At 40.6% G+C, this 26,731-nt stretch overlaps 2 protein-coding genes across 4 annotated transcripts; one reads left to right on the forward strand and one right to left on the reverse strand.

Moving 5' to 3' along the window:
- The first annotated feature begins 718 nt into the window (after positions 1 to 718).
- On the forward strand, positions 719 to 15,856 carry LOC124002547 (putative beta-lactamase-like 1). 3 transcript variants are annotated; one of them, XM_046310021.1, is made up of 8 exons: positions 719 to 862; positions 3,343 to 3,407; positions 5,451 to 5,601; positions 6,837 to 6,943; positions 7,814 to 7,971; positions 12,351 to 12,598; positions 13,328 to 13,433; positions 14,350 to 15,856. In XM_046310021.1, the coding sequence occupies exons 2-8, from the start codon at positions 3,345 to 3,347 to the stop codon at positions 15,326 to 15,328; spliced, it is 1,812 nt and encodes a 603-aa protein (XP_046165977.1). In that variant the 5' UTR covers positions 719 to 862; positions 3,343 to 3,344; the 3' UTR covers positions 15,329 to 15,856. The 3 variants fall into 3 exon arrangements, with proteins under 3 accessions (XP_046165977.1, XP_046165976.1, XP_046165978.1); XM_046310020.1 differs by having other exon boundaries at positions 724 to 862; positions 3,309 to 3,407; XM_046310022.1 differs by lacking the exons at positions 719 to 862; positions 3,343 to 3,407 and adding an exon at positions 5,016 to 5,277.
- A 3,624-nt stretch (positions 15,857 to 19,480) lies between these two features.
- LOC124002507 (neuromedin-U receptor 2-like) lies at positions 19,481 to 24,245 on the reverse strand. The gene is made up of 3 exons (XM_046309954.1): positions 24,096 to 24,245; positions 21,920 to 22,791; positions 19,481 to 20,611 (listed from the first exon to the last, which is right to left on the reverse strand). The coding sequence occupies exons 2-3, from the start codon at positions 22,776 to 22,778 to the stop codon at positions 20,220 to 20,222; spliced, it is 1,251 nt and encodes a 416-aa protein (XP_046165910.1). The 5' UTR covers positions 22,779 to 22,791; positions 24,096 to 24,245; the 3' UTR covers positions 19,481 to 20,219.
- Positions 24,246 to 26,731: the final 2,486 nt, after the last annotated feature.

Consider the following 26,731-nt stretch of genomic DNA (forward strand, 5'->3'; position numbering starts at 1 on the left):
TTGTTCTGGTGTGTTGTCTGTTATCTGACATCATCACCACTGATTAACATGCATCTGACCTGCAAACAGATGCCTCTATTGTTCTTATCCAACTGAAAATCATAGCAACAGGGATAAACAAGTCAGACCTTGCATATAACCAAAAAAGAAACATAATCGGTCTGTTCTAGTTTCTGAATGGCAGGAGTAGCTACTGTGTGCTTGTTTGTTGTGAATAACACTAATCCAGTCCATATACATTTGAGTCAAGGAGTATACTGCTTTTTACATATTCAGTCTTGCTTAATTTACAGGTCTAATCAATGGGGGAAATTATCATATCCTTTTTTTCCTATCAACAGATTACATTACAGTGACACAGTAACACCTGTAACTCACTGGATTCAATGACCGTACAATCTTCCCTAATGACTGGCATGAACTCTCCAGGTACTGTAACATCATATCCATCTCTTTTAGTTGCCCAGAGTGGCCCTTTATTGGGTGGACTTTTAATCCATTGCAAAACTCACACTTAGAAACATATTTTCTTATTGACACAGACAGACACATACCAACACACCAAGAAACCCACAACACATACAGCACACAATCACTCACACACTAACTCTACCACACATTATCCTACTGCAGGGGCACCCATTTTCCCAGCCTGGCAGATGTCACTGATGGCTGCGGCAGTTAATCCAAGATCCTGGTTCCTGAGTTTGATACAAGCAGGATTTAGCCATGGCCATGATATCAACACCTGTCAGGCTGCTGCAGTGATCTTCCAAACACACACAGAGCAACTGCACAGGAATACTGTACATTTCTGTTCTGCTAAAAGAGGGTAAAGACCTACCCGGAATCCAGATTTGTGGTAAGCTCATGCAGAATTGATGGGTTTTATGGACATGAATAGTTATTTATTTAATAGTTATTTAATAGTCATATTTATTTTTCTTGTTGTAAGACAAGAAAAATACTGTCTTACAACAACAAAGGTTTGTTGCCGTAATGTTTGTCCTGAAAAAAGGTCTGTATGGTTATATTTCATAATCTAGAAAAATATATTATATTTTTTATATAAATTGTGTTAATTTATTGGATGTAGTAGATGGATATTTATTCAATGCATATCATATTATGTTTGATACACGTGTACATGATTATAAACAGTGCATGATGTAGACTTTGAAAATATGTTTTTATCTAAAATAACAAAAACACTGTCTTCTGTGTTTAAAGAAATGTACACTATACAGGGAACATTTCAGTCAGTGCAGCAGTTTGAGGTTTATTTACATTTTCATTTGAGTAATTTAGCCAATGCTCTTATAATTCAAAGGATCATGTGGTTATTATTCATATTTTTGCTATACGTTTTGATAATCAGTATACTCTCTTGAACATTTAGGTTGGATAATGTGAAAGTGCACACAGACATGAATAGATTTAGATTAAAATGCAAATGAAAGTTAATCAGATAGCCAGTCTGAATAAAACATTGTACATTTAGCATACTGGTGTACTCATGTTTGCTAAATGAGGAGTGAACATTTCAAGGCATTTATTATGGATTGTCAAAGGCATTTTGCCAGGAGAAGATGTAAATCCAACTAAACGAAGATTGAAACTATGTGAGTTGATTAATATTTATACAATAAAAAAATAAAAACAAGTTTCTAGAAAGTAGAACACACTATAGAACCTACTTATGCCATCACAAATCAGTAAACTTACAGAAGCATGCCTTGTCAGCGACTCAGTTATTGACGGTTAATAAGACATCACTAAAGCATGAATTCATAGTTTCATAGAATTAATCTAATAGTGGCTACATTACTTTATTAACAATGTCTAATGGCATGGACCTCTATCAAAACACTTTGCAGCTAGAAAGAAAGTGCTTAGCATTCCTTTGTAAACATCCCATCACATGGCTTTTGCATGTGCTCCTTAATGGGCTATTCTTCTCAACAGCATGAACACGATTATGTGAGATTGTGTACACATGTCCTGTTCATCATATTTCCTTGTAGGAATAGACCTAAGCCTCTCAGTGAGCAGAGCTCTACTCACTTCACATTCAATTGGAATGCAAAGCATGATCTGTGAATCACGTCAGTTAAACAAACAACAGTATCTGAAGTGTTACTTTTAAATCTGAACATTTGTCCACCTTGTTGAACCCATTATGCTGTCAATGTTACATCATTAAGACATCATATACTGTAACTTGGCTGCTGCCGATCCTGCTCGCACGGAAATTGCGTAAACATTATGCATAACTAAATTGTTATAGAGGGGCTCACCAAGACTAAACGATTCCTTTGGATATGAGCTGAGAGGCTCAAGTAGAACATCTTTTAGATAACTTATTGAACACCTTAAAAATACAGACTAAAAGGCCCTGGAGAGGAATACATTTCAAGCAATGCCTGGACAGTGTAAGTAGTGAAACCAGTATCGGCCATCAACAGGATTTCATGCTGAGTTGGAGACAAGTCAGTATGAAAAAAGTTTCAACTGTTCAGTGCGGTAGGTGTGTTTTATTGACAAGCACAAGATGTACCAAAAGCCCTTTATTTGTGAATTATACGCCTTGGGTTTGTGAGCCCCGAGTTCCACCTAAAAATATTTGCTTGAAAATAATAGTGCAATCTGGTGCAAACACTAGTGCAAACACTCAAACATGTAATTAACCAGTTTTACCTCAGATAAATGTTTTCAATGGCTTCATTAAGAAGACAATCCAAGGCCAAAAGAGGAAATTAATGAAAGAAGGACTGGCCTATGACGCCATCAAGAAACCTGCATCATTAACAACAGGGGTGTTTATCAACAGTATGTTAGCACCTGGGAGCTGTTCTATGCCGAGACATAAGTTCAGTTCTTTCTGTAAGCTTGACAGCTTGGAGCAATGTCTGGAGTGACTTTGTCAGCTACAGTATAATTATAATATTCTCATGGCAGACTGCACATATGCACTCTTCACACTTTCAGGGAAAAAAAGGATGTCTAGATGAGATGTCTTCAGAGGGGTTGGGTTGAATGCATTCAGATGTACAACTGAGTAGTTATCCCCCATTCCCTTTCAATGTTCACTTTGATAAGGCCTGCCTTACTATATTCTTCTATGTGTTTATCTATTTTTTGCATATTTAATCTGCTCTGTTTTCCATTGTTTTTTTATTGGATGTCTTGAATGATTTATAAAAAATGATCCTCTAAATGTCTTGCCATACACCTACGTTAATGTACTGTGCATCCATCATACAAGTGATATAGTGATGTCTTTACTTGATATCTCTCCTTCATAAAAGATCCTGACATCCTTTCATGTTTCTTGCACATGAGTAATGGGGAAGACAGGCAGTAAAGTCCTGAGAGAGATGTCTATGGATGGAGTTCAGCCTCAGCAGGTAACGGCTTATACACAACATTACACACACTCACACATACTTACACTGACACCACACCACAACACACATACTACATACGCCCACACACACACAACACATACACACATGCATACTGATGCCACACACACGTGCACACATATTTTCACACTCACCACATACTGTACTCTACTGCTACTGTCTTTTATATATTCTGTTGCCTAGTCACTTAACCTCTACCTACAGTATATGTACATAGCTACCGCAATTGCCTCATACATCGACTTGGCACTGGTACTCCCTGTATATAGACATGTTATTTTTACTCATTATTGTTTTTCATTATTCTCTGTATTATTATTATTATTTTTTTTAAACATCTTTATCTTTAACTGTGCATTGTTGGAAAGGGACCTGTATGTCTCACTGTTGTTTACGAAGCACGTGACAAATACAATTTGATTTGACTTCCTTAATGGGAGACTGCAGGTCATGTGTGTGTATGCGCTGGAGCTTATATGATTCTGCGCCGCTTACTCACCACAACTCTGTCCAAATGGGACAGCTGCTTGTTCCACAGCCATCAGCTGGTTATGCAACCAGGATCAACTCCAGCTTACTTTAACATGTTCTTTCTCTCTGTAGCATTAGTCCTATGTATATCAGAATACATTACTGGGCCTCCAATAGTTCACAGCCTTCCACAGCTAATAAAACAGGCATAATCTAGCTGAATGTAGAAATACAGAATGATTCACTTCAAATGTGATGAAACTTAAGTCCCCTCTACGAAAGAGATGGTAATCGCTGAGGAAGACACGTTTTTGATATCGGGTATTATATAAGTTCTACCTTTTTCTAAACCTTGAGAAGTGCTTGAAATCTTTGATTTCTGCTTACTCTCTTAGGAAAGCTCATTCCCTGTTTGATCAAATCAGATCAAAACAATTATATATTTAACTAAAACATCCAATCCATTTAAACATTAAAGGAAAGGTTAAACAAATACAAATACATTTATATAGATACAACCAGGTAAACATAAATTCCTAATTGATTACAAGCACATGCATTATTTTATTGATTATTGAGCTAAGTCTAATGCAAACACAAACTCCATTAATTCTCCCCCGTCTCACCCCAGCAGGCTCATGATCTTAGACCTGAGCCACATGAAGAAATCAATTAATGAATCATGGCCATTGGAACACACATTCTATGCAAAGTTGTACTTTATAGGATGCAGCCCATGTTTACAGTCTGTGTTGCGTGACTGTTAGCTATGGGAAATAGTGAGAGAATTGTATTCCTTCCTAGACTGTCTCAGTCAGTGTCCTCTGTTAACATATTAGTCCACTGGAGCGCTCTAACTTTGTGTGCCCATGTGATTTTCCTTGTCAACTCAAGGAACTTTCTCTCAACTTTCTCTCAACTTTCAGCTAAAGGTGCCTCATAAGGCCAACATGCCCTCCTCCTGTACGGGTTGAGTAGACACCATGTTTTTCAGAAGGGACTTGGTAGGTCCCAAAGTGGTGCAAACGGGACTGAAGTGAACTGATTTGTGGGGGATTAGAGATTAAGATTTCTCCTCCCGCTGAGATGGGCTTTAGTGGAGTAAATCTGTGGATTATGATGTCAGAGGCCCGTGGTTGTCGGAGAGGAAATTTTATTGTCAGAGGAGTGCCGATGGCCAGGATTATGGAACGGTCAGTGAGGAGATATAGGAATGGGAAGCCATGTCTGTGCCATACCCATGTACAGTAAAACCTTCAGGGAAGAACATCAACCACTATTGGAATTTGTGAGTTGTCTCTCCACGATGCTGTTCAGATGCTGATTCAGTGAGAGAAAGATAGTGTTATTATATTTTGCCTGCCTTTTAAAGCATCAAGTGGTAAGTAGTCTTGGTTGTGATTGCTATCTAAATTGTGTATGTAGATCAGCAAGTTAGCTCACTAATGTTATGAAAGTACATTTGCCATATTATCAAACCCTTCGTTTCTCAGCATCTCTTAGCATTCTAAAGGCCCATCCCTAACCGTGTGCGCGTGTGTGTGTGTGTTTTAGCCTTCCCCGGCTGCTGCTATAGAGGGGCTCAACAAGACCAAGAAGATGAAGGTGAAGTGGACTCAGCTGGGCATGGTGTTCTTCCTGTTGCTCTCTCTGGTCATGACAGGATGCTTCCTCTGGCAGTACCAGATCCCAAAGTTACTGCCAAGTAAGGCTCACTCCCTGCATTCAACCTTGTTCAAGAAAACATAGAACCAAAGTAAAAACAATGGCAGGACATGAAGCGATTCAACATATTATACAGTGAACAGCGTTGATTCACTCTAAACACTCCAGCCTGTCAATCTCTTGTGGCTTTGTTATATTGTATCTGAGGTAAATGGGTTAAGATTAATCAGAGTGTATAATTATACCAGTAGCTCCTGCTTCCCCTGCATTAACGTTGACTCATACAATAGGGGATTTTGCACACAAAGAACCTGTAGAAATCAAGGAGGAAGTCCATGATTTCAGGGAAAAAGGTTCCAACACACATGGCAGTTCTAGCTTCAGAATGGATTTATTTGCCTGAGACCCATATGAGGCTAACCACTAGGCAAAAACTGATTGAATCAACTTTGTTTCCACGTCATTTCAACCCCAAAAACCAATGTGATGACGTTGAATCAACGTGAAAAACTCATTATATTTGAAAAAGTCATCATTGTGAGGGCATTTTGTATTTTTTTTCACCGAACTTTTAACCTAAATTCAATGACATGGTGACATGTTTTGCTGATTTAACATTGAATTCACAATAGTTGACAACTCGACCAAATGTAAATCAAAACTAGACATTGAACTAACGTCTGTGTCCAGTGTCTGAGGTGTGATCTGAAATCCAATTAGCTGTTTTCTGTGGGTGGTGAATAGATTAGAATGTTAAAGACAGACTGTGCTCACAGGGAACCAACCTACTGGAGTGCTGAAGGTGTGATCAGTCAGAGATGCTACTGTACTGCATTTTCCTCCTGTAACAATAGGGGTCCCATTAAGATGCCACATCTGTACTTTCTCCTTTATTTCTTCTTTGCTAAACGTTTCTGTTGCAACCATTTGAGAAAGTAATATTATGGGGACATATAAAATGTAATCAATGGTTCAAATGTAGCGGTCACATTTTTACTCCTAGGCTTTAGTTGCAGTCTTTAACTGAAGGGCTGCTTCTTACACATGTATTATTTCAGTAGCACACCATGCCTGTATGATCTGGTACTGGATCAGAACATACTCTAGGCCTAGGGGCCTGTTTACTATAGTAATTCTATGAACTATAAAGACTAGATCAAATCCTGTGTAGTTAGTTAAATAAGTCTCCTTTAACTGCTCATTCAAAATTCATAGTGTGTTCAGAATGAATCACCTTCAGGCACTTAATTTCCCCTTCTTCTGTCTCTCTGCCAGATGAGAGCATGGGAGGCAATGCCAAATCAGAACGGATGTGCCCACGCTTCCCTGAGCCTCTCCCCCTTGAGCACCCTATCCCTACTCTGAAAGAGGCACTGGAAAAGGTAAGAGCTCCCTTGGGTCATTCACAGACTATCCACATTATGCTCATGTCCAACTAAGAACAGAGAACATGTGTTAGTGATGCTTGACAGTTGCCTAGACATGAGGGGCTGTATTAACATGCAGAAAAATATAATTGATAAAGAAAGTGTCCTTTTGCATGAAGCCTCTGGCAACAGATGTGGGCGTGACCAGTTCCTGAATTGATATTATTCAGACGGTGAAGGGCATTTGACAACAGTCCTATCGGTCCCAGCACATCTCCATACAGATGTAGGATCTTAATTTGATCACCCAGTTGCAGGAGAACTTTACTGCAATGCAGGACATTTTAAACTTGTAGTGTATTTGATGTTTAAAAAGTGTTTTCATTACCATTTAGAAATTTCAGACCTGATTTTTGCTTTAAAAAAAAATCTTCAATCCCTACAAAAATGTCCACTAATTATAATCCACATAATAATTCACATTTCCTGTTGCTGCAGGATTGTTCTCCTGCTGTAGCAAACTGGCTCAAATTGAGAATCTGTACAGCAGTCTGCTGTACAGCAGCAGTCTGTTATGGATGAGATTACATTTCCATTGGACATTAACAATGTCCTCAGAATGATAAAAACACATTAGAACTTCTTATATATTTTATACAGAACAGAAGATTGACAATGTAAAAACAGAGTATTTCAGCATCTGCCAAACCTTGACATTGAAATCACTTCCATCACAACAAATCAATAGGCAGTATTTTTGTCCACAGAGTGCCTTCAAATCTTTCATACCCAACTTTTAACTTTTGAACTTCTTGTTTACTGAAACTACTGTAGAACTATGAATATTATTCGATATACAGTAAATACTGATATGTTCTCACTCAGGTGGACACACTGCTGCGCCAAATCATCAATCCTACTAGTCTTCCCTCTTTGTCGGCCATTGTGATTTTCAACAACACCGTTCTGTGGACTGGTAACTTTGGCAAGAGGAACAGAAGTGACCCACTCTCAGCTCCTCCCAATGAGTACACCATATACAGGCGAGCAGCATAGATCTCAGGGCTTTTTTGGGCCCTAAAGGGGATGACAAAGCCAGGTCTGTTTATGACTCAAATCATCACATGTTTAGGACTCCTACAAAGTTGAAGCTTGTGGTGTTGATGATAAGCACCCTTAGCCCTTTCTTATGCATTTCTCGATTCAGGGACATGCGTGTAGTTCTGTTGTCCATATGTATGACGTACTACAGTACGTGCTCAGAGCAGGTGAATTTCCTATCAGTCGAAGCTGCCTTACTGCTCTTAAAAAAGGCATAAATGTAACATGTCAATTAGCCTCTGATACAGTTAGCCACTACACCACTATGGAGTATTTTAGCACCATGGGTCCTGTAGCTGTGGGTATTCTCGCTTCAGAGTACAGCTGTCATTACTGACCAACAGAAGTCTGCATTCCCTGATGCTCAACTTCCAGTTATGTGTATTTTGCTAACTCTAACCATATGTGGTAGATAAATTATGCAGTCTTTTCAGTCTTTTGTTTGGTATTGTACAGGCTTGTGCAGGGATTTTTATGTAACTGCGCCAATCATTCTATTCTCTTGCCGATAGAGATACTGTCATAGCATTTATTGCTGAAACACGTACAATCCGAGGGGAAGTGACATTCAGGGGAAGTAACATTGAGAGGAAGAGTGAAAATAACATTGCTATGTATCAAAGTATAGGTACAATATCTCACCCTGGTTACACTCATACAATACCGTTCAAAAGTTTGGGGTCACTTAGAAATCCACTTCTTTTTGAGAATAACGCCACTGGGCCTTTTTCTCAAATGTTTTATGAGACTGGAGAACACATTGGAAGGGATTTTAGACCATTCCTCCATACAGAAACTTTGAAAATCTTTGATATCCTTCATCTGTGGCCATTGCAAAATGTAAACATTTCTTTGTGGAATTTGATGTGTGCTTGGGGGTATTGCCTTGCTGCCAAGTTTTACAACTGAGCAAGAGGACAAGTACATTTGAGTGTCTAGTTTGAGAAAGACGCCTCACAAGTCCTCAACTAGCAGCTTCATTAAATAGTATCCACAAAACACCAGTCTCAACGTCAACAGTGAAGAGGCGACTCCGGGATGCTGGCCTTCTAGGCAGAATTGCAAAGAAAAAGCCATATCTCAGAAAGGCCAATAAAAAGAAAAATTTAAGATGGGCGAAAGAACACAGACACTTGACAGAGGAACTCTGCCTAGAAGGCCAGCATCCCGGAGTTGCATCTTCACTGTTGACCTTGAGACTGGGGTTTTGTGGATACTATTTAATGAAGCTGCCAGTTGAGGATTTGTAAGGCATCTGTTTCTCAAACTAGACTCTCTAATATACTGTCCTCTTGCTCAGTTGTGCACCGAGGCCTCCCACTCCTCTTTCTATTCTGGTTAGAGACAGTTTGTGCTGTTCTGTGAAGGGAATAGTACACAGCGTTGTATGAGATCTTCAGTTTCTTGGCAATTTCTCGCATGGATTACCTTCATTTCTCATAACAAGAATAGACTTACGAGTTTCAGAAGACAGTTCTTTGTTTCTGGCCATTTTGAGCCTTTAATTGAACCCACAAATGCTGATGCTCCAGATACTCAACTAGTCTAAAGAAGGCATGTTTTATTGCTTCTTAATCAGAACAACCATTTTCAGCTGTTCTAACATAATTGCAAAAGGGTTTTCTAATGATCAATTAGCCTTTTAAAATGATCAACTTGGATTAGCTAACACAATGTGCCATTGGAACACAGGAGTGATGGTTGCTGATAATGGGTCTCTGTACACCTATGTCGATATTCCATAAATAATCTGCCGTTTTCAGCTACAATAGTCATTTACAACATCATCAACGTCTACACTGTATTTCTGATCAATTTTATGTTATTTTAATGGGTATTTTTAAAAAAGCTTTTCTTTCACAAGGGAAGGGTGCTGGAGTTTTGAAAACAGGGGTACCAATAATGTTGACCCCTATCTTTTTGAGAAAAACTAGTTCTCTGAGCAATTGTATTTGTATAAAATAACATAATTTCCCCATTTATATACATATTTTATTTAACAGTATTATATTACTTAATTTATAGTCTTTTTTGCTAATATTAGGCTCAAGGCTGCCAATAATTTTGATCATGACTGTATCATGAGGGGGCAGAGCATCATGATAGAGTCACTGAGAATGATAGCGGATAATATTGCCACTCCTATTTGCCATCTCTTCAATCTAAGCTTACAAAAAAGTGTGTGTCCTCAGGCCTTGAGGAAGCAAAAGTCATTCTGATACCCATGAATAGTAAAGCACCCCTACTGGCTCAAATATCCGACCAATCAACCTGTTACCAACCCTTAGTAAACATTTGGGAAAAAAATGTGTTTGACCAGATACAATGCTATTTTACAGTAAATAAATTAACAGACTTTCAGGGAAGGGCATTTAACCTGCATGGCACTTGCACAAATGACTGATGATTGGCTGAGAGAAATTGATAATAAAAAGACTGTAGGAGCTGCTTTGTTAGACTTCAGTGCAGCTTTTGACATTATCGATAATGGAAAAAGGTATGTTATGGCTTTACAACCCCTTCTATATTGTGGATTGAGAGTTACCTACCTAACATAACACAGAGGATAATAATGACCTGTGTCACGTTGGTATGAAGGGTCAGGATGCAGGCGCAGGAATGCGTAATAGTTTTATTATTATACCCCAAATTACAAACATAAGTAAATTGCCTTTGAATTCGTCCCAGTGTAAAGGCACGGGGACGAAGACTGAACAAACACTATACAGAACACAGGGTTGAAACCCAAACAAAAGAGCGAGGAGTACCTCGAATAAATTACACAAGTGCACAATGATTAACACACGGGACGAAACCCATAATCATCTGCGCAATACACAATGTCACGAAAGCCAAAACAAACAGCACAGGTACTCACACGCACCAATGGACATTGTAACAATAATCGTCAGGACAATGGTAAACCAAGGACACACTTATACAATTACTATTCACTGGGAATATGGGATTGTGACAACCTGCCACTGGCTCTGAGAAGTCTGCTTCCTGATGGACTCCTGTGATTTAGGGGGTATACACTATCTTTAAATCTATGGAGGGTTGGAGGTGTTTCTATGGAATACTAATTAGAGTGAAAGCCCCACTTACGGCCCTGCTACATTACAGCCATCGGGCATCCTGCGTTGCCCTCACACATCAGCCATACATTTGAGATCATTGAAAGCTGTTACTGTATACTGCGTATGTTGCGCTCTCGTTGCGTCACGTCCAAAGGCAGCGTTAAAGCACAAGTATAGCAGAGGTTATATTTTTTATGGCTGAGGAGTACATTCATTCTATCTTGTGAATTGAAATATAGAGAAATAAAATAGATTTTGGTTGCATGTGGCCTCCACTAGACACCAGTGGCTATTTTACTAAGATTTATGAAGTCAAGAAGCTACTAGCTAGCAGAAACTCTAGCTAGCTACATTGACTATATTCACAATGTAAACAAAAGCAACATGTAATTAGAGGATCATTTAGTACACCCACTAGTAACATTTTAAGAGTACTTGCGAAAAACTGGACCAAAGCTATTGTACTCACACACAATTGATGAATACAGTAGGGAAAGACAGAATAAAGATACCCATCCTCTTTTCTCCTCCGCTCTCAAAACAATGCACTCTGGCAACACTTATAGTGGACTTGAAGTATTTTGTGAACACTGCTGTAATTTTTCTGATTTGTGGTATGTTGCCATTTCAGCAATGAGTTTGAGCCTGAAATTAGCTTGAAAATGTGCCACAGGGATTCAATCTGAAAAGTGTTGTTGACAAGACCATTGCACAATCTTCAATTCATAGGCAATTTACTGATGTTTGTGGAGATCATATTCACAGTAAACTGTGTGTATATCGGTTTAAGCGTAAATTACTTGTAAAAGTCGAGTGCAGTGCTATTGCCAGCAATGCGCCTTTGATTGAATACTGACCTATGGCTTTAACTATGTATGGGCTATTCAGTCATTATGTTTTCATCTGTCTTGAGTGTTGTCAGCACAGGCCTTAAATAGATATGTAACATGATGTTGTAATTTCAAACTCCAAACCCCTTAATGTCTGGAGTGTGAGACATAAATGTCTGGGCTATGAGGCAGAGAAAACTTTGTGAGGTCAAAAGTCTGAGTGTAGAAAGGTTTGGAGAGTGCATGTGAAAATGAAAGGATGTTAGGGTAAGCTCATCCTCTGAAAGGAAGAAAAGTACTCTATTCATTTGTGTGTGCTTGTCTTACTGTTTGTTGAAATAATTTTAAAAGAAGTTTTGGGCAGAATCAGGATGATACAGTAGTAGTCAATTCCTGTTTGATGCCCTACAGGATTGCCAGCCTTTCCAAGATCTTCCCAACGCTGATGCTATACAGGCTGTGGGACGATGGGAAGATAACCTCTCTGGATGACCCTCTGGAGAAATATGTGGATAACTTCACCATTAAAAACCCTTTGGGCAAGTCACGGGACTCTGAGCTCAAGTACGTGACAGACGGCCTGATCTTCCTGGATAGTGGAGAGGTTCAGATCCGCTCCTCCTCTGTCACTCTGCGCAGGATGGCCAGCCAGCTCTCAGGTAAGATACAAACCTCATACTCCGCCCCTCCCACCTGGGATTGGAACTCATGTCATGCTGACCTGTTAAAATACTATCAGGTGGAACAAGTTATGTGCCTAATGTACTCAGCCACAATGTTGTACAGTATCATTCTATTATTATCAAAATATACATTTTAATGTGATGTTCATGATCCTATTTATTGATTAAATTCAAATGCCAGCACACCGCAAACTCTGGTCAGTCACCTCTAAGCAGGTTGCTGAATTGCCTTCTGAGGTGGCAAACACGTCTGATGTACCAGAAACGGTTTAGATTATCACTGCATCTGCTTATCATCACAAATAGATCATGCGAAGGGCTAAGGGACAATGAGTCACACTCATTGATGGGCAACACTGAATTGAAAAAAATAATACAATAACCTTGCTTTCAAACAGGTTTGATTTGATTATGTCAATATGAGGTTCACACTTTGATCATTGAGGCATGATAGTCAAACTCAATAATTCATAGAGGAGAGTGTTCAATGTTTTAGACCAGACATTGACACGGAATTCTGAGCTGTACATTTAATTAATTGATCAGAGACAGTCCAAACAGATGACATGTTAGAATAACATTTGAGGACCCTGTTTCGGTTCAAATGAATTGCAATTGGCTTGAGCTTCATTTATCATAGTAGCTAAATGCATTTTCTTTTCTTTAGACATAAACACTAAAGATGTTGTGTTTTGTCAACTGCAGGTCTACCCAGAAGACTAAGAGCCACTAACCTGCTGTGGAAGGGGAAAACACAGGCTGCAGTGAATCTGCTGCAAGATGATGTCCTTGTTGCAGACCCTGGCACCAAGTAAGGCCTTAGTCATCCCCATCATTCCCAGCATTATAATCATTCAAATGTTGTGTGTGGCCTTGTGCCATTTAAAACTCACTCAATATTTGCCTTTTGTAATATAATGGAACCTACGGTTGGAGTCGGAAGTTTACATACACCTTGGCAAAATATTTAAACTCAGTTTTTCACAAATCCGTACATTAAATCCTAGTAAAAATTACGTGTCAGAATGTGAAATGTCAGAATAATAGTAAAGAGAATGATTTATTTCAGCTTTTATTTATTTCATCACATTTTCAGTGGGTCAGAAGTTTACATAAACTCAATTAGTATTTGGTAGCATTGCCTTTAAATTGTTTAACTTGGGTCAAAGGTTTTGGGTAGCCTTCCAAAAGCTTCCCACAATAAGTTGGGTGAATTTTGGCCCATTCCTCCTGACAGAGCTGGTGTAACTGAGTCAGGTTTGTAGGCCTCCTTCCTTGCACATGCTTTTTCAGTTCTAACCACACATTTTCTATAGGATTATAGGACCTTGACTTTGTTGTACTTAAGCCATTTTGCCACAACTTTGGAAGTATGCTTGGGGTCATTGTCCATTTGGAAGACCCATTTGCGACCAAGCTTTAACTTCCTGACTGATGTCTTGAGATGTTGCTTCAATATATCCACATAATTTCCTTTCCTCATGATGCCATCTATTAACAAACTATAGTTTGTTAACAAGAAATTTGTGGAGTGGTTGAAAAACTAGTTTTAATGACTCCGACCTAAGTGTATGTAATCTTCCGCATTCAACTTCAATTTGCTTCACTCATTTGGATATAAATAGATGGCTCAGGTGTTTAATTACGTCATCCCTGTGGGCTGCATTGACCCTTCAGTCAATGCAGCAACACAGTGACTTCCCACTCTGCTGCTCTGTGTTTTGCAGATGCCACTACAGTAACCTAGCCTTTTCTTTACTGGCCCACGTCATGGCTGAGAAGGTGGTGGGCCTGGACTACCAGCGCTGGATCAATGATAACATCCTGGACCGGCTGGGGATGGAGGACACAGGCTTTGACTACACCCCAGGGATCCAAAGCCAGATGGCTGTGGGCGTCTACTCCAGTGGCCAGCCAGCCCCTCTGTATGACCTGGGCTGGTACCGCCCCTCAGGCCAGATGTTCTCCACTGCCGCTGACCTTGCCAAGCTGGCCATGATGCTGCTGGGGGCCTACCACCGCAAGCTCCTGGAGCCCGACACCCTGAAGATCATGCTGACCCCGCTGTACCGCTGTGATAAGGACTACTTTGCCAACCGCACCGGGACGCCTTGGGAGGTGAATGAGCAGCTGGGCTACGAGGTGCTGCGTAAAGACGGAGACCTGGATGGCTACTCAGCCACCTTCTCACTGGTGCCCAGGCTCAAGCTGGGCCTGGTGGTGCTGATGGCTGGCACCAGACCTCAGAACCAGGAGGTGGTGGCCAAGGCTTACAGTTACATCATACCCGCCATGGAGAGGGTGTTCCGGGAGGCCAAAAAGATCCTCATCCCTCCCCCTATTCCAGACCCTTACATAGGCTTCTTCACTTATGGAAACATCACCTTCTATGAGATCAAAGCTGGGGCAGACGGTGTTCTGATCATGCAGCAGTTTGGTCCCCAGATTGAGGACCTGATCCCAGAGAGATATCGGACAATCAAGCTGAACTACCTGGTAGACAGGGTGTTCAGGGTGGTGTTTGAGAAGGAGTACCCCTGTGTTTTGCGGGTCAGCACTGCTTCAGTCTCCCTTGAGGCCCAAGACGGGCAGCTCTTTAACTTTTATGTGTTTGACAAGCGTGGTCTGTCCCCTGGCTTCGATGCACCAGGACTGAATACATACAATGTGATCCGGATAGCCCGTAGGCCGACTTTCTCAAACTAACTGAACTCATAGAACGGAAAGGCACATGTACATGCTGAATGAAGGTCCTTTTTGGGTCTGTAGCCTATATTTAATAGGGATACTCTGAAATTAAAGAAAACATTGCTGTCAGACAGTGAGTAGACTGTATCAGGATGAATTGCAAAAGAAGGCACACAGACAGATTTGTCTTTTTTTTACCCATTGACGTCAACGTTTTTTATTTCTGTGTCAAATAATGGCATTGCAAATATTCATCCTTTCTATACAGTTGATAACCTGACCTTAAACATACACTACATGACCAAAGGTATGTGGACACCTGCTTGTCGAACATCTCATTCCAAAATCATGGGCTATAACATGGAGTTGGTCCCCTATTTGCTACTATAACAGCCTCCACTCGCCTGAGAAGGCTTTCCCAGTAGATGTTGGAACATTGCTGCAGGGACATGCCACAAGAGCATTAGTGAGGTTGAGCACTGATGTTTGGCAATTAGGCCTGGCTCGCATTGGGCATTCCAATTCATCCCAAAGGCGTTCGATAGGGTTGAGGTCAGGGCTTTGTGTAGGCCAGTCAAGTTCTTCCACACCGATCTCGAAAAACCATTTCTGTACGGACCTTGCTTTGTGCATGGTGGCATTGGCATGCGGAAACAGGAAAGGGCCTTCCTCAAAGTTATACAGTACCAGTCAAAAGTTTGGAGACACGTACTCAAGGGTTTTTCTTTATTTTTACCATTTTCTACATTGTAGAATAATAGTGAAAACATCAAAACTATGATATAACACATATGGAATCATGTAGTAACCAAAACAGTGTTAAACAAATAAAAATATATTTTAGATTTTAGATTCTTCAAAGTAGCCACCTTTTGCCTTGATGACAGCTTTGCACACTCTTGGCATTCTCTCAACCAGCTTCATGAGATAGTCACCTGGAATGCTTTCCAAACAGTCTTGATGGAGTTCCCACATATGCTGAACACTTGCTGGCTGCTTTTCCTTTACTCTACAGTCCAATTCATCCCAAACCATATCAATTAGGTTGAGGTTGGGTGATTGTGGAGGCCAGGTCATCTGATGCAGCACTCATAACTCTCATTCTTGATCAAATAGCCCTTACACAGCCTGGAGGTGTGTTTTGGGTCATTGTCCTGTTGAAAAACAAATAGTCCCATTAAGTGCAAAGCAGATGGGATGATGTATCGCTGCAGAATGCCCCACAGCATCACACCTCCTCCTTCATGCTTCAGGGTGGGAACCACACATGCAGAGATAATCCGTTCATCCGTTCACCTGTCTCACGAAGACACGGCGGTTGGAACAAAACATCTCTAATTTTGACTCATCAGACCAAAGGACAGATTTCTACCGGTCTAATGTCCATTGCTCATGTTTCTTGGCCAAAGCAAGTCACTTCTTCTTATTGGTGTCCTTTAGTAGTGTTGTCTTTGCAGCAATTCGACCATGAAGGCCAGATTTACGCAGTCTCCGCTGAACAGTTGATGTTGAGATGTGTCTGTTACTTTAACTCTGTGAACCATTTATTTGGGCTGCAATCTGAGGTGCAGTTAATTGCCGATTTCTGATTCTGGTAACTCTAATGAACTTATCCTCTGCCACAGAGGTAACTCTGGGTCTTCCTTTCCTGTGGAAGTCCCCATGAGAGTGAGTTTCAGCATAGCGCTTGATGATTTTTGCGACTGCATTTGAAGAAACTTTCAGTTCTTGACATTTTCCGCATTGACTGACCTTCATGTTTTAAAGTAAGGATGGACTGTCATTTCTCTTTGCTTATTTGAGCTGTTCTTACCATAATATGGACTTGGTCTTTTTCTTCCGTACACCAACCCTACTTTGTCACAACACAACTGATTGGCTCAAACGCATTAAGAATGAAAGAAATTCCACAAATTATCTTTTAAAAAGGCACACCTGTTAATTCAAATGCATTCCAATGTCAAGAGTGTGCAAAGATGTCATCAAGGCGAAGGGTGGCTTCTCAAATATATATATAATCTCAAATTTATATATATAATCTCAAATTCAAATTTGTTTAACACTTTTTTGCTTACTTCATGATTCCATATTGTGTTATTTCATAGCTTTAATGTCTTCACTATTATTCTACAATGTAGCGAATAGTAAAAAAATAAAGAAAAATCCTTGAGTGAGTAGGTTGTCCAAACTTTTGACTAGTACTGTATAGTGCATCATACTGTACAGATGTAGTATTTTAATTTGAGCCAGTTTGCTACAGCAGGAAAATATTTTAATGTAATTATGTGGATTATAATTCAGGGATTTTTTGGAGAGAGGTTGATACATTTTTCATTAGGGAAAATCAAGTCTGACATTTTAAAGTGTAAGTTACAAACTTCTGCTTTTTAAACCTGGAATACATAAGTTTCTTATCAACAAAAGAGTGGCCAAATTAAGATCCTACATCTGTACACCTTTTACAGTTTTCTTTTTACCTTTATTTAACTAGGCAAGTCAGTTAAATAACAATTTCTTATTTTCAAGGACAGCCTAGGAACAGTGGGTAACCTGCCTTATTCAGGGGCAGAACGACAGATTTTACCTTGTCAGCTGAGGGATTCGATCTTGCAACATTTCGGTTACTAGTCGGACACTCTAACCACTAGGCTACCCTGCCGCCCTTCACTGTATTGTGGCACAGTATTTCCTGTCTTTCCTGTACTATGCTCATTGATACTGTACTCTTATATTTGTCAGCTTGTCCTATCCTAACATTGCATTTGTAACAAAACAACATAATGTAAATATGGTATGCTGGCATCAATCAACACACTTCAATTGTAACACTGTCATTTGCATGTGGATGTTCATGTTTTTTTGCCCTATGAATCTCAAAGATGTCAAATTCACGTTTCTACTGCAGCAAAATATGCATTTATTTTAGTTTGTTATCAAATTATATCCTGATCATTTTTGACCTACGAAAAATCCATAAAATGTGTTCATACCAAACAAAAATAAACTCAGATTTTTAAATAGAGATCATGTTGGGTTTTGGCATAGATACCTTTTACAGTGTCTGTAGCCATACTGTAGAGTATACTGTATGTGAGAATAGACCAAAAAGTATGGGCTTAAAAGGGGGCTTTGGGATATAGTGGTATAGTTCCAGGAATGACTGTGTACTTCATCATCCCAATTCTGACTCATATGGAGGATTTAAAATCCTCCATATGAATAGATTCATGACAAATAGCAGTAGCTCATAAACTGACTCCTAATGAATAACCTAATGTGGCCCTCTGGTTTGGCAGCTAGATTTTCTAATGTAATACTACGTAGGAGGGAAAACAGATCATTTTCTAATGGGTCTAGCCAAACACTATTGAAATTGAAACCCAACAAGAAAATTAAAGGTAATTCTCCAGGCCTCAGGTGCAGTGTGGTGGCAAGGATTGCATTTGGAATAAGAGTTGGTTCCTATACTCTTAGATAGAAAGGGTTACAAAAGGGTTCTGCGGCTGTCCCCATAGCACAGCCCGTTTTAGCACAGCCCTTTTTGGTTCCAGGTAGAAATCTTTAATCAAATGTTCTATGTTCTGTAATTGTCTCTTATGATGGATTCTCTGCATTATTGACACTCTACAAGAACACAGTCTTTGCCCAGATGTGGGGCAGCAGGGAAATCAGGAACAACTTGCTGTGAAATCAGGATCAACTTTTGTAGAAGCCTCATCATGGTTCCCATTATACTACTGCCACTTACACATTGATGGTCGAACAGACTACCGTTGTTGTTGCTGTTGTTGTTGTTAGGGTCTCCAAGTGACTCATACGATACCCCACATATGCTCTCTCTAATTTTCTCTTTCTTTCTCTCTCTCGGAGGACCTGAGCCCTAGGACCATGCCCCAGGACTACCTGACATGATGACTCCTTGCTGTCCCCGGTCCACCTGACTGTGCTGCTGCTCCAGTTTCAACTGTTCTGCCTTGTTATTATTCGACCATGCTGGTAATTTATGAACATTTGAACATCTTGGCCATGTTCTGTTATAATCTCCACCCGGCACAGCCAGAAGAGGACTGGCCACCCCACATAGCCTGGTTCCTCTCTAGGTTTCTTCCTAGGTTTTGGCCTTTCTAGGGAGTTTTTCCTAGCCACCGTGCTTCTACACCTGCATTGCTTGCTGTTTGGGGTTTTAGGCTGGGTTTCTGTACAGCACTTTGAGATATCAGCTGATGTACGAAGGGCTATATAAATAAATTTGATTTGAAATTTGATGATACATTCTCAATGTAATACACATTCTGTTGCAGACATTGTAAACAATTCATGAAATACTCATCAAGCAATTCATTCATGTTTTGCTGTTTTCACAGAAAGGCAATAATTATGAATTGATTTACAGTATATTTACATAAAATGTCTAGGTCAAAGGACAGCAGTGCTACATACGTACATTCAATGTCTTTGACAAGGAGAAATGGGGAAGTTTTGACATACACTCAATAAATTACGGGTTGAAATAGGTGATTATGAAACACAAGGATGATAAATACTGTAACTGCAGTTCACATAGTCCATATATCACACAGATCAATATGAGGAGACCAATCATATGGGATAATCAATCACTGGAGTGAATTATCAAGTGCAACCAAGTCTCTCATTTACATACCCCTAAATCAGTTGTTTTCGGATACATCTGTCAGCTATGAGGATTTATGTTGCTTTAATAACAGATCACAATTGAGTCCACAGATCACCTCATGAAATAATGATCATCCAGCTGTGCACAATGCATCATCTGCTCATTAGTCAAATCCACAGCCTGACAGAGGGCATCATATCTACTACCACATTAAATATTAAATATGATTAAAAAGCAGTAGCAGTGAAGTCAGAGTCGACCACACAGGAATGTTCACATGTCAGTGTTGTGATCTCTGTGCTCCCAGTCCCAATTGGAGATGAGGGAGTTCTGGTCCCTGGGACTGGCCTGGGATTTAGGAACTGGGCCAGAGGGAACCAGCAGGATTTTGGCGAAGGGTGGGCAGTCTTTTCTAGAGGCGGTGTCTTTCGTATGTGTGCAGATAAGATCCCAGAAGCATTCCCGAAAGCGTGTGGAGAGCATGTTGTAGATAACAGGGTTGACTGCAGAGCTGAAGTAGAAGAGGATGCCGGAAAGGAGGTGCACACACTGGTACACAGTTTGGTTGAGGTCTGTCCAGACAGACCACTGGATGATGCAGCTCCACAAGAGCCGGTCGATATGGAAAGGCGCCCAGCAGATGGAAAACACCAGCACGACCACAGCTACATAACAGACAGCGACGAGGAGAGGGAGACCAAGAAGGAGGATGAATTAAGTGATGCAGAGAGAGGGAGGAAGGAGGGGAACAACAGGGTATCATGTTCCCTGCAAGACCTGGTCCTCATGAAACTGAGACATTCTACTCATATAACTACTGACAGAAACAGGCCCACATTCAGCATTTCACCATGAGATCGTGTAGAGGGAGTTAAGGGCTAAGGGCCTCTTGACAGCCAATTTTCCTGAAAGTAGTGCCTCCTCAATTCTCCAAGGAATATAAATAAATTATCTTTAGATAACTACTGGAGAGGAAATTAAAGTATTGGATGAACACTGCTACTCAAAACAAAGCTCCTCCATAGCTAAGAGATCAACATTCAGTGCAGAGACACTTCCCAAAATAGCAATGCCCTGTGTAAGAAGTGTCAAATGGGTACAAAGAATCATGCCATGGGCTTTCAGAAAGTTTAGTTTTTCGACCATGCCATTGCATTGTCGCAGATTAGATAATCTGGCCTAGTCTCAAATAAACAAACACTGCCAAGATATACAGGTAACTGCCAAAATAAAATAAACACCAACATGTCTTAATTGTGTGTTGGGAACTCTATTGGAGGGATGCGACACCATTCTTCAACAAGAAATTCCATAATTTGCTGTTTTGTTGTTGGACGTGGAAAATGCTGTCTCAGGTTCCAATCTAGACTCTTCCATAAATGTTTAATTGGTGTAAAATTTGGTGACTGATATGGCCACGGCCAACATCGTTGTCATACTCATCAAATCATTCAGTGACCACTTGTGCCATGTGGATGGAGTCATTGTCATCCTATGGGGGCACAGTCATGGTATCCAAAATGATGGCTAACATAATGACCTGCCCAGCATATTTATACTTGACCCTAAGCATGATGGGATGTTAATTGCTTAATTAACTCAGGACCCGCACGTGTGGAAGCAACTGCTTTCAATATACTTTGTATATATTCTTTGTATACCTCATTTACTCAAGTGTTTCCATTATTTTGGTAGTTATCTGTACATCGCCCTGGAAAATGTAGGAACATAATGACTGGTATTAGAACCTATCAGATGCTCTTTATTATCAACATGAGAGAATTTTCTAAATTACAATATTATTATCTCTAACACAGACTGCATAATATAAAATGTACAAGGGATGAATTTATCATTCAAAACCTTTATGGATATTACTACCAGAAAACAGTTTAAATGTCAAAATTGTGTTGACCATGGAAGACAGGCTTGTGACTGTGACAATGGAAATGGGCATGGAATGCAGAACTTACCAAGCATCTTGGTGGCTTGTCTCCTATGCCCTCGCTCTACGTGGATTCTCCAGTTGGTGTTGGTGCTACAGTTCTTCCTCATCGTTCCGTGGGAAAGGTGTCGCTCCCTGCCCAGCTGGATGCCCATCACCAGGTACAGACCGCTCATCACCGACATGGGCACAATGTAGAAGCACGCAGTGGTGATCAGGATCACCAGGTTATAGATCCACGGGGCCCCTATCAAACTGCATATGGCTGACTCTGCCACCTTCTCCGGGAGATTCAAGTAGTAGATGCCATGCAGGGAGGTGTTGGGGATGGCACAGACCAGGGACACCACCCATATGGCACTGATGACATGCTTGGCATGCTTTTTGGTGGAGACATAGCGTATTTTTAATGGATGGACCACGGCGATGTACCTCTCCGCACTCAGCACTGTCACATTTAGGATGGAAGCGAAGCAGACGGTCTCAAGGAGGAAGATCTTGAAGTAGCAGACTCCCTCACCGAAAGGGAAGGGGTAGTTCTGCCACATGTCGTAGATCTCCAGGGGCATCCCAAAGAGGAGCACCAAGAGGTCCGACACAGCCAGGCTGAACAGGAACAGGTTGGTGGTGGTACGCATCTTCTTTTGTTTGGATATCACTGCACATGTGAGAAGGTTGCCAGACACACCAACAAAGAAGATGAGCAGGTAAACCAGGGTGATAGGGAGGAACACGGGAGAGCGTTTCGGCCCTAGAAATTCCAGTAGGAGGTCCTCGATAGATTTGGTCCCAGAGTCATTTCCTGTGACGTTTAGCAATGTGATGTTACAGAACATGCCGTGCTGTTCTGAGATGTTAGAAAGAGAGTCCAGGCAGTACTTCTCCATTTCACAGTAGGGGCTTGTAAGTGGGAGTAGAGAGGAACAGGATCACTGGAGATGTCTGCACATCATTGCTCTGAGAGAAATTCCATACAGAGAGAAATACAACACCTAAAGAGTACCACAGCAACAACACAATTTTATATTACAGCATCCTGATTCTACATAAGATGATGTAAAAGCTCTCATATGGTGACTGACACAGCTCAGTAAAGTCTCACAAGAGATATATGTTTTGCACGATTAAGTCTTGACTAAAGGGCTGATCAGATTCCACTAGTTGTAACTGGGAATTATGACTTTACAGTACAGCACAAATGCACACTTTGCCTCTTACAGTGATAGTATGGTGGTAGTTTCACCAATGTGTATATCATGGATACTGTAGTAAATCCTGTGTAGCCACATGTTTGTGCAATTATTTACCACATATTATGATTCCCATTTTTCAGTCATCTGTTCTGTGCAAAGACAATTATTTGAATGAGGTTAGCTAAATTGAAATAAAAAATGATTCCTGCAATAACCAAGTCTTCAGCAGCACTTAGCACTGTGTGATAAACACATTCTAAATGCTTGGCAAAATTATGTGCTTGTTGCTATAGTAATAGATGTCTCTATCACTTCATCCGTTTCAGAGCTGAGACATGAATATTTCATTTGGCCTGTTAGTTTCTCTGCAGTGGGTGTCTCATCTTACTCTATACGAGCAGAAGGCAGGGATACAGAGCTAGAGGGTGTGAAAATGAGCTTTGGAGCTTACCTGTGTTCCAATATGTTAATTATGCTACTGGCACCAAAGATTGTCTATGCACACTGATGAAACTGAACAGACTGTGCATAAAACTGGAAAGGCATTTTCATATGACTGCTACCCAGCACTCTCCTAAACAACAGTTCAGGCTATTTTACAGACTGCAATTAGCAGCAGGATCCTGATTTAAGTGCATCAAATCAATTCATAAAGAATACATCCAAACCCAACATACTGTACCCCACATAGGCTGCCTGCCTGTTCAAGAAATTAAACTTCAACTCCAAACTGACAGAAAATCTGAACTGAGCATAAAAGCAACACATGGGATAAAACAACATTCAGTCAATTTCATGAAATTTAAATGTTCAGAACTAAAGCACGTGGACATACAAATATATACATGTGGCAGAAGAACTCAATGTATCCTTTATCGCTTACTTCTTGCACTTAGTTAGAATTAACGCTTCTTAATTATATGCTCAGCAAAAGCAACCAACTTTGTTTTAGACTACCATTGTATAATGTCATTTGAGACATTTGTGTAGCTCAGTAGAATTTGAACACACCTTCAATTCCTGTTCACAGCTGCCTGAGATTGCGCTTGCTCATCATTTGAACACGTCGAAGGACAAAAGAAAATGTGCTCCTTCTTCAAAAAGTCTGGACATGCTTTTAAAGAATAGCAGAAGGTGGGGAAAGGAGATGAGAGGAGTTATTCGCTGCAAGAAACTGCGCCTGTGAAAACTGCTCCTTAGGTACCTGAAGCAGAGGGCTGACGCACGTAGCGCATGCTCTAGAGAGTGGGTTTATTCATTTCCTTATGGAACCATTTTATGTGCCTACTACCGGGCAGGTCAATTGAAAACATTGTAATTTATGAATATGCTAATGACGCCTGCTAACAACATTCGCACCAGTGGATGGATACAAATGGAAGCCAGGCCCCCCAAAACATTGACCAAGAAGAAAAATACAAAACATAGAAAATAAAAATATCTTTAATCTCTCTGTGTTTCATAGATTTCCTTCAATTCACAAGAAGCTGAATGTATCTCACCGGAGAAAGCATCTGAGAAAATAAAACAGCAACCCTCTGTCTCAGTATATGTAGCGTATCTATCTGATGCTGTCTTGTCAAAAAGAGTGTGACATTGTTGCCACCCGTAGTATTGAATGTAAGTGAAGCCAGTGAGCATTTGGCCTCCCTTGATAAAAAAAATACATAAAATAATAGCCAATCAGCCTTGAGCTAAACTGAGTGAGCTCAGCTGTGAATGGCCCTGGCGCACCAAAAAAAGGTGTTAAGGGAAGCCAGTTTGGATTTGGATTCGGACCAATCACATCACATCAGAAGCCAAATGCCATTGACGTATATCTTTTTTTATTGTTGCATCTCGTTGTGTCGTTGTCCTCCGGTGGCTAGCTAGCTAGCTAGCTAAAATCAGCCACAATCATGCTGTCTGGATCTCTATGGGGAGAGTTTTTGGGGTGTACAAAGCCACAATGTACACTGCATGTAGTATCTGCATATACAGTCATGACCCAGATTTTTGGCACCCTTGATAAAGATTAGCAAAAAAGACTGTACACTCTTAGATGAAAAGGGTCTCTATGAGAGAACCCTTTTTGGTTCCAGGAAGAACTATTTTTGGTTCCATGTAGAATCCTCTGTGAAAATAGTTCTACAAGGAACCCAAAAGGCTTTGTTTTTCAAATAGCCCTTACACAGCCTGGAAGTGTGTTGGGTCATTGTCCTGTTGAAAAACAAATGATAGTCCCACTAAGTGCAAACCAGATGGGATGGCGTATCACTGCAGAATGCTGTGGTAGTTATGCTGGTTCAAAATAATGGTGCCAGAGGGAATATCTGCTGTTTTACTGGCTCCTAACCAACTGTGCTATTTTGTTTGTCTTTTCACATAGTTTTTAAACTTATTTTGTAACTTATTTTGTGCATGATGTTGCTGCTACCATCTCTTATGACCATAACTTCTGGACATCAGAACAGCGATTACTCACCTCGAACTGGACAAAGATATTTTCTCCACTACCATCCATTCTATTAGCCAACATGCAATCATTGGATAACAAAATGGATGATCTACGATCAAGACAATCCTACCAACGGGACATTAAAAACTGTAATATGTAATGTTTTACACAGTCGTGGCTGAACGACAACACGGATAATATAGAGCTGGTGGGATCTTCCATGCATCGGCAGGACAGAGAAGCTATGTCTGGTAAGACGAGGGGCTAATTGTCAATAACAGCTGGTGTGCAAAGTCTAATATTAAAGAAGTCTTGAGGTATTGCTCGCCTTAGGTAAAGCAACTTATGGTAAGCTGCAGACCACACTATCTACCAAGATAGTTTGCATCTATATTATTCATAGCCATATATCTATCTCCACAAACTGATGCTGGCACTAAGACGACACTCAATGATCTGTATAAGGCCATAAGCAAACAAGAAAATGCCCATCCAGAAGTGGTGCTCCTAGTGGCTGGGGACTTTAATATATGCTAACTTAAATCGGTTTTACATAATTTTTACCTGCATGTCACATGTGCAACCAGGGGGGAAAAAAACTAGACCACCTTTACTACACACACAAAGATGAATAGAAAGCTCTCCCCTCGCCCTCCATTTGGCAAATCTGACCATAATTATATCCTCCTGAAAGTAGGTATATGGAAGTACCAGTGACTTGCTCAATATGGAAATGGTCAGATGATGCGGATGCTAAACTACAGGACTGTTCTGCTAGCACAGACTGGAATATGTTCTGGGAATCATCCAATGGCATTGAGGAGTATACCACGTCAGTCATCGGTTTCATCAATAAATGCATCGACGACCCCACAGTGACCGCACATACATACCTCAACCAGAAGCCATGGCTTACAGGCAACATCCGCATCGAGCTAAAGGTTAGAGCTGCCACTTTCAAGGAGCGGGACACTAATCCAGACGCTTGTAAGAAATGACAGTTCGCCTGAGGGCGTAGTGTGAAACAGGCAAAGCATCAATGCAGGATTAAGATTGAATCCTACTACACCGGTTCTAACACTCGCCGGATGTGACAGGGCTTGAAAGCTATTACAGACTACAAAGGGAAAACCAGCCGTGAGCTGCCCAGTGACGCGAGCCTACCAGACGAGCTAAATGCCTTTTATGCTCTCTTCAAGGCAAGCAACAC

The sequence above is a fragment of the Oncorhynchus gorbuscha genome, linkage group LG18 (assembly GCF_021184085.1).
Source record: "Oncorhynchus gorbuscha isolate QuinsamMale2020 ecotype Even-year linkage group LG18, OgorEven_v1.0, whole genome shotgun sequence".
In the NCBI taxonomy this organism is placed as follows: domain Eukaryota; kingdom Metazoa; phylum Chordata; class Actinopteri; order Salmoniformes; family Salmonidae; genus Oncorhynchus; species Oncorhynchus gorbuscha.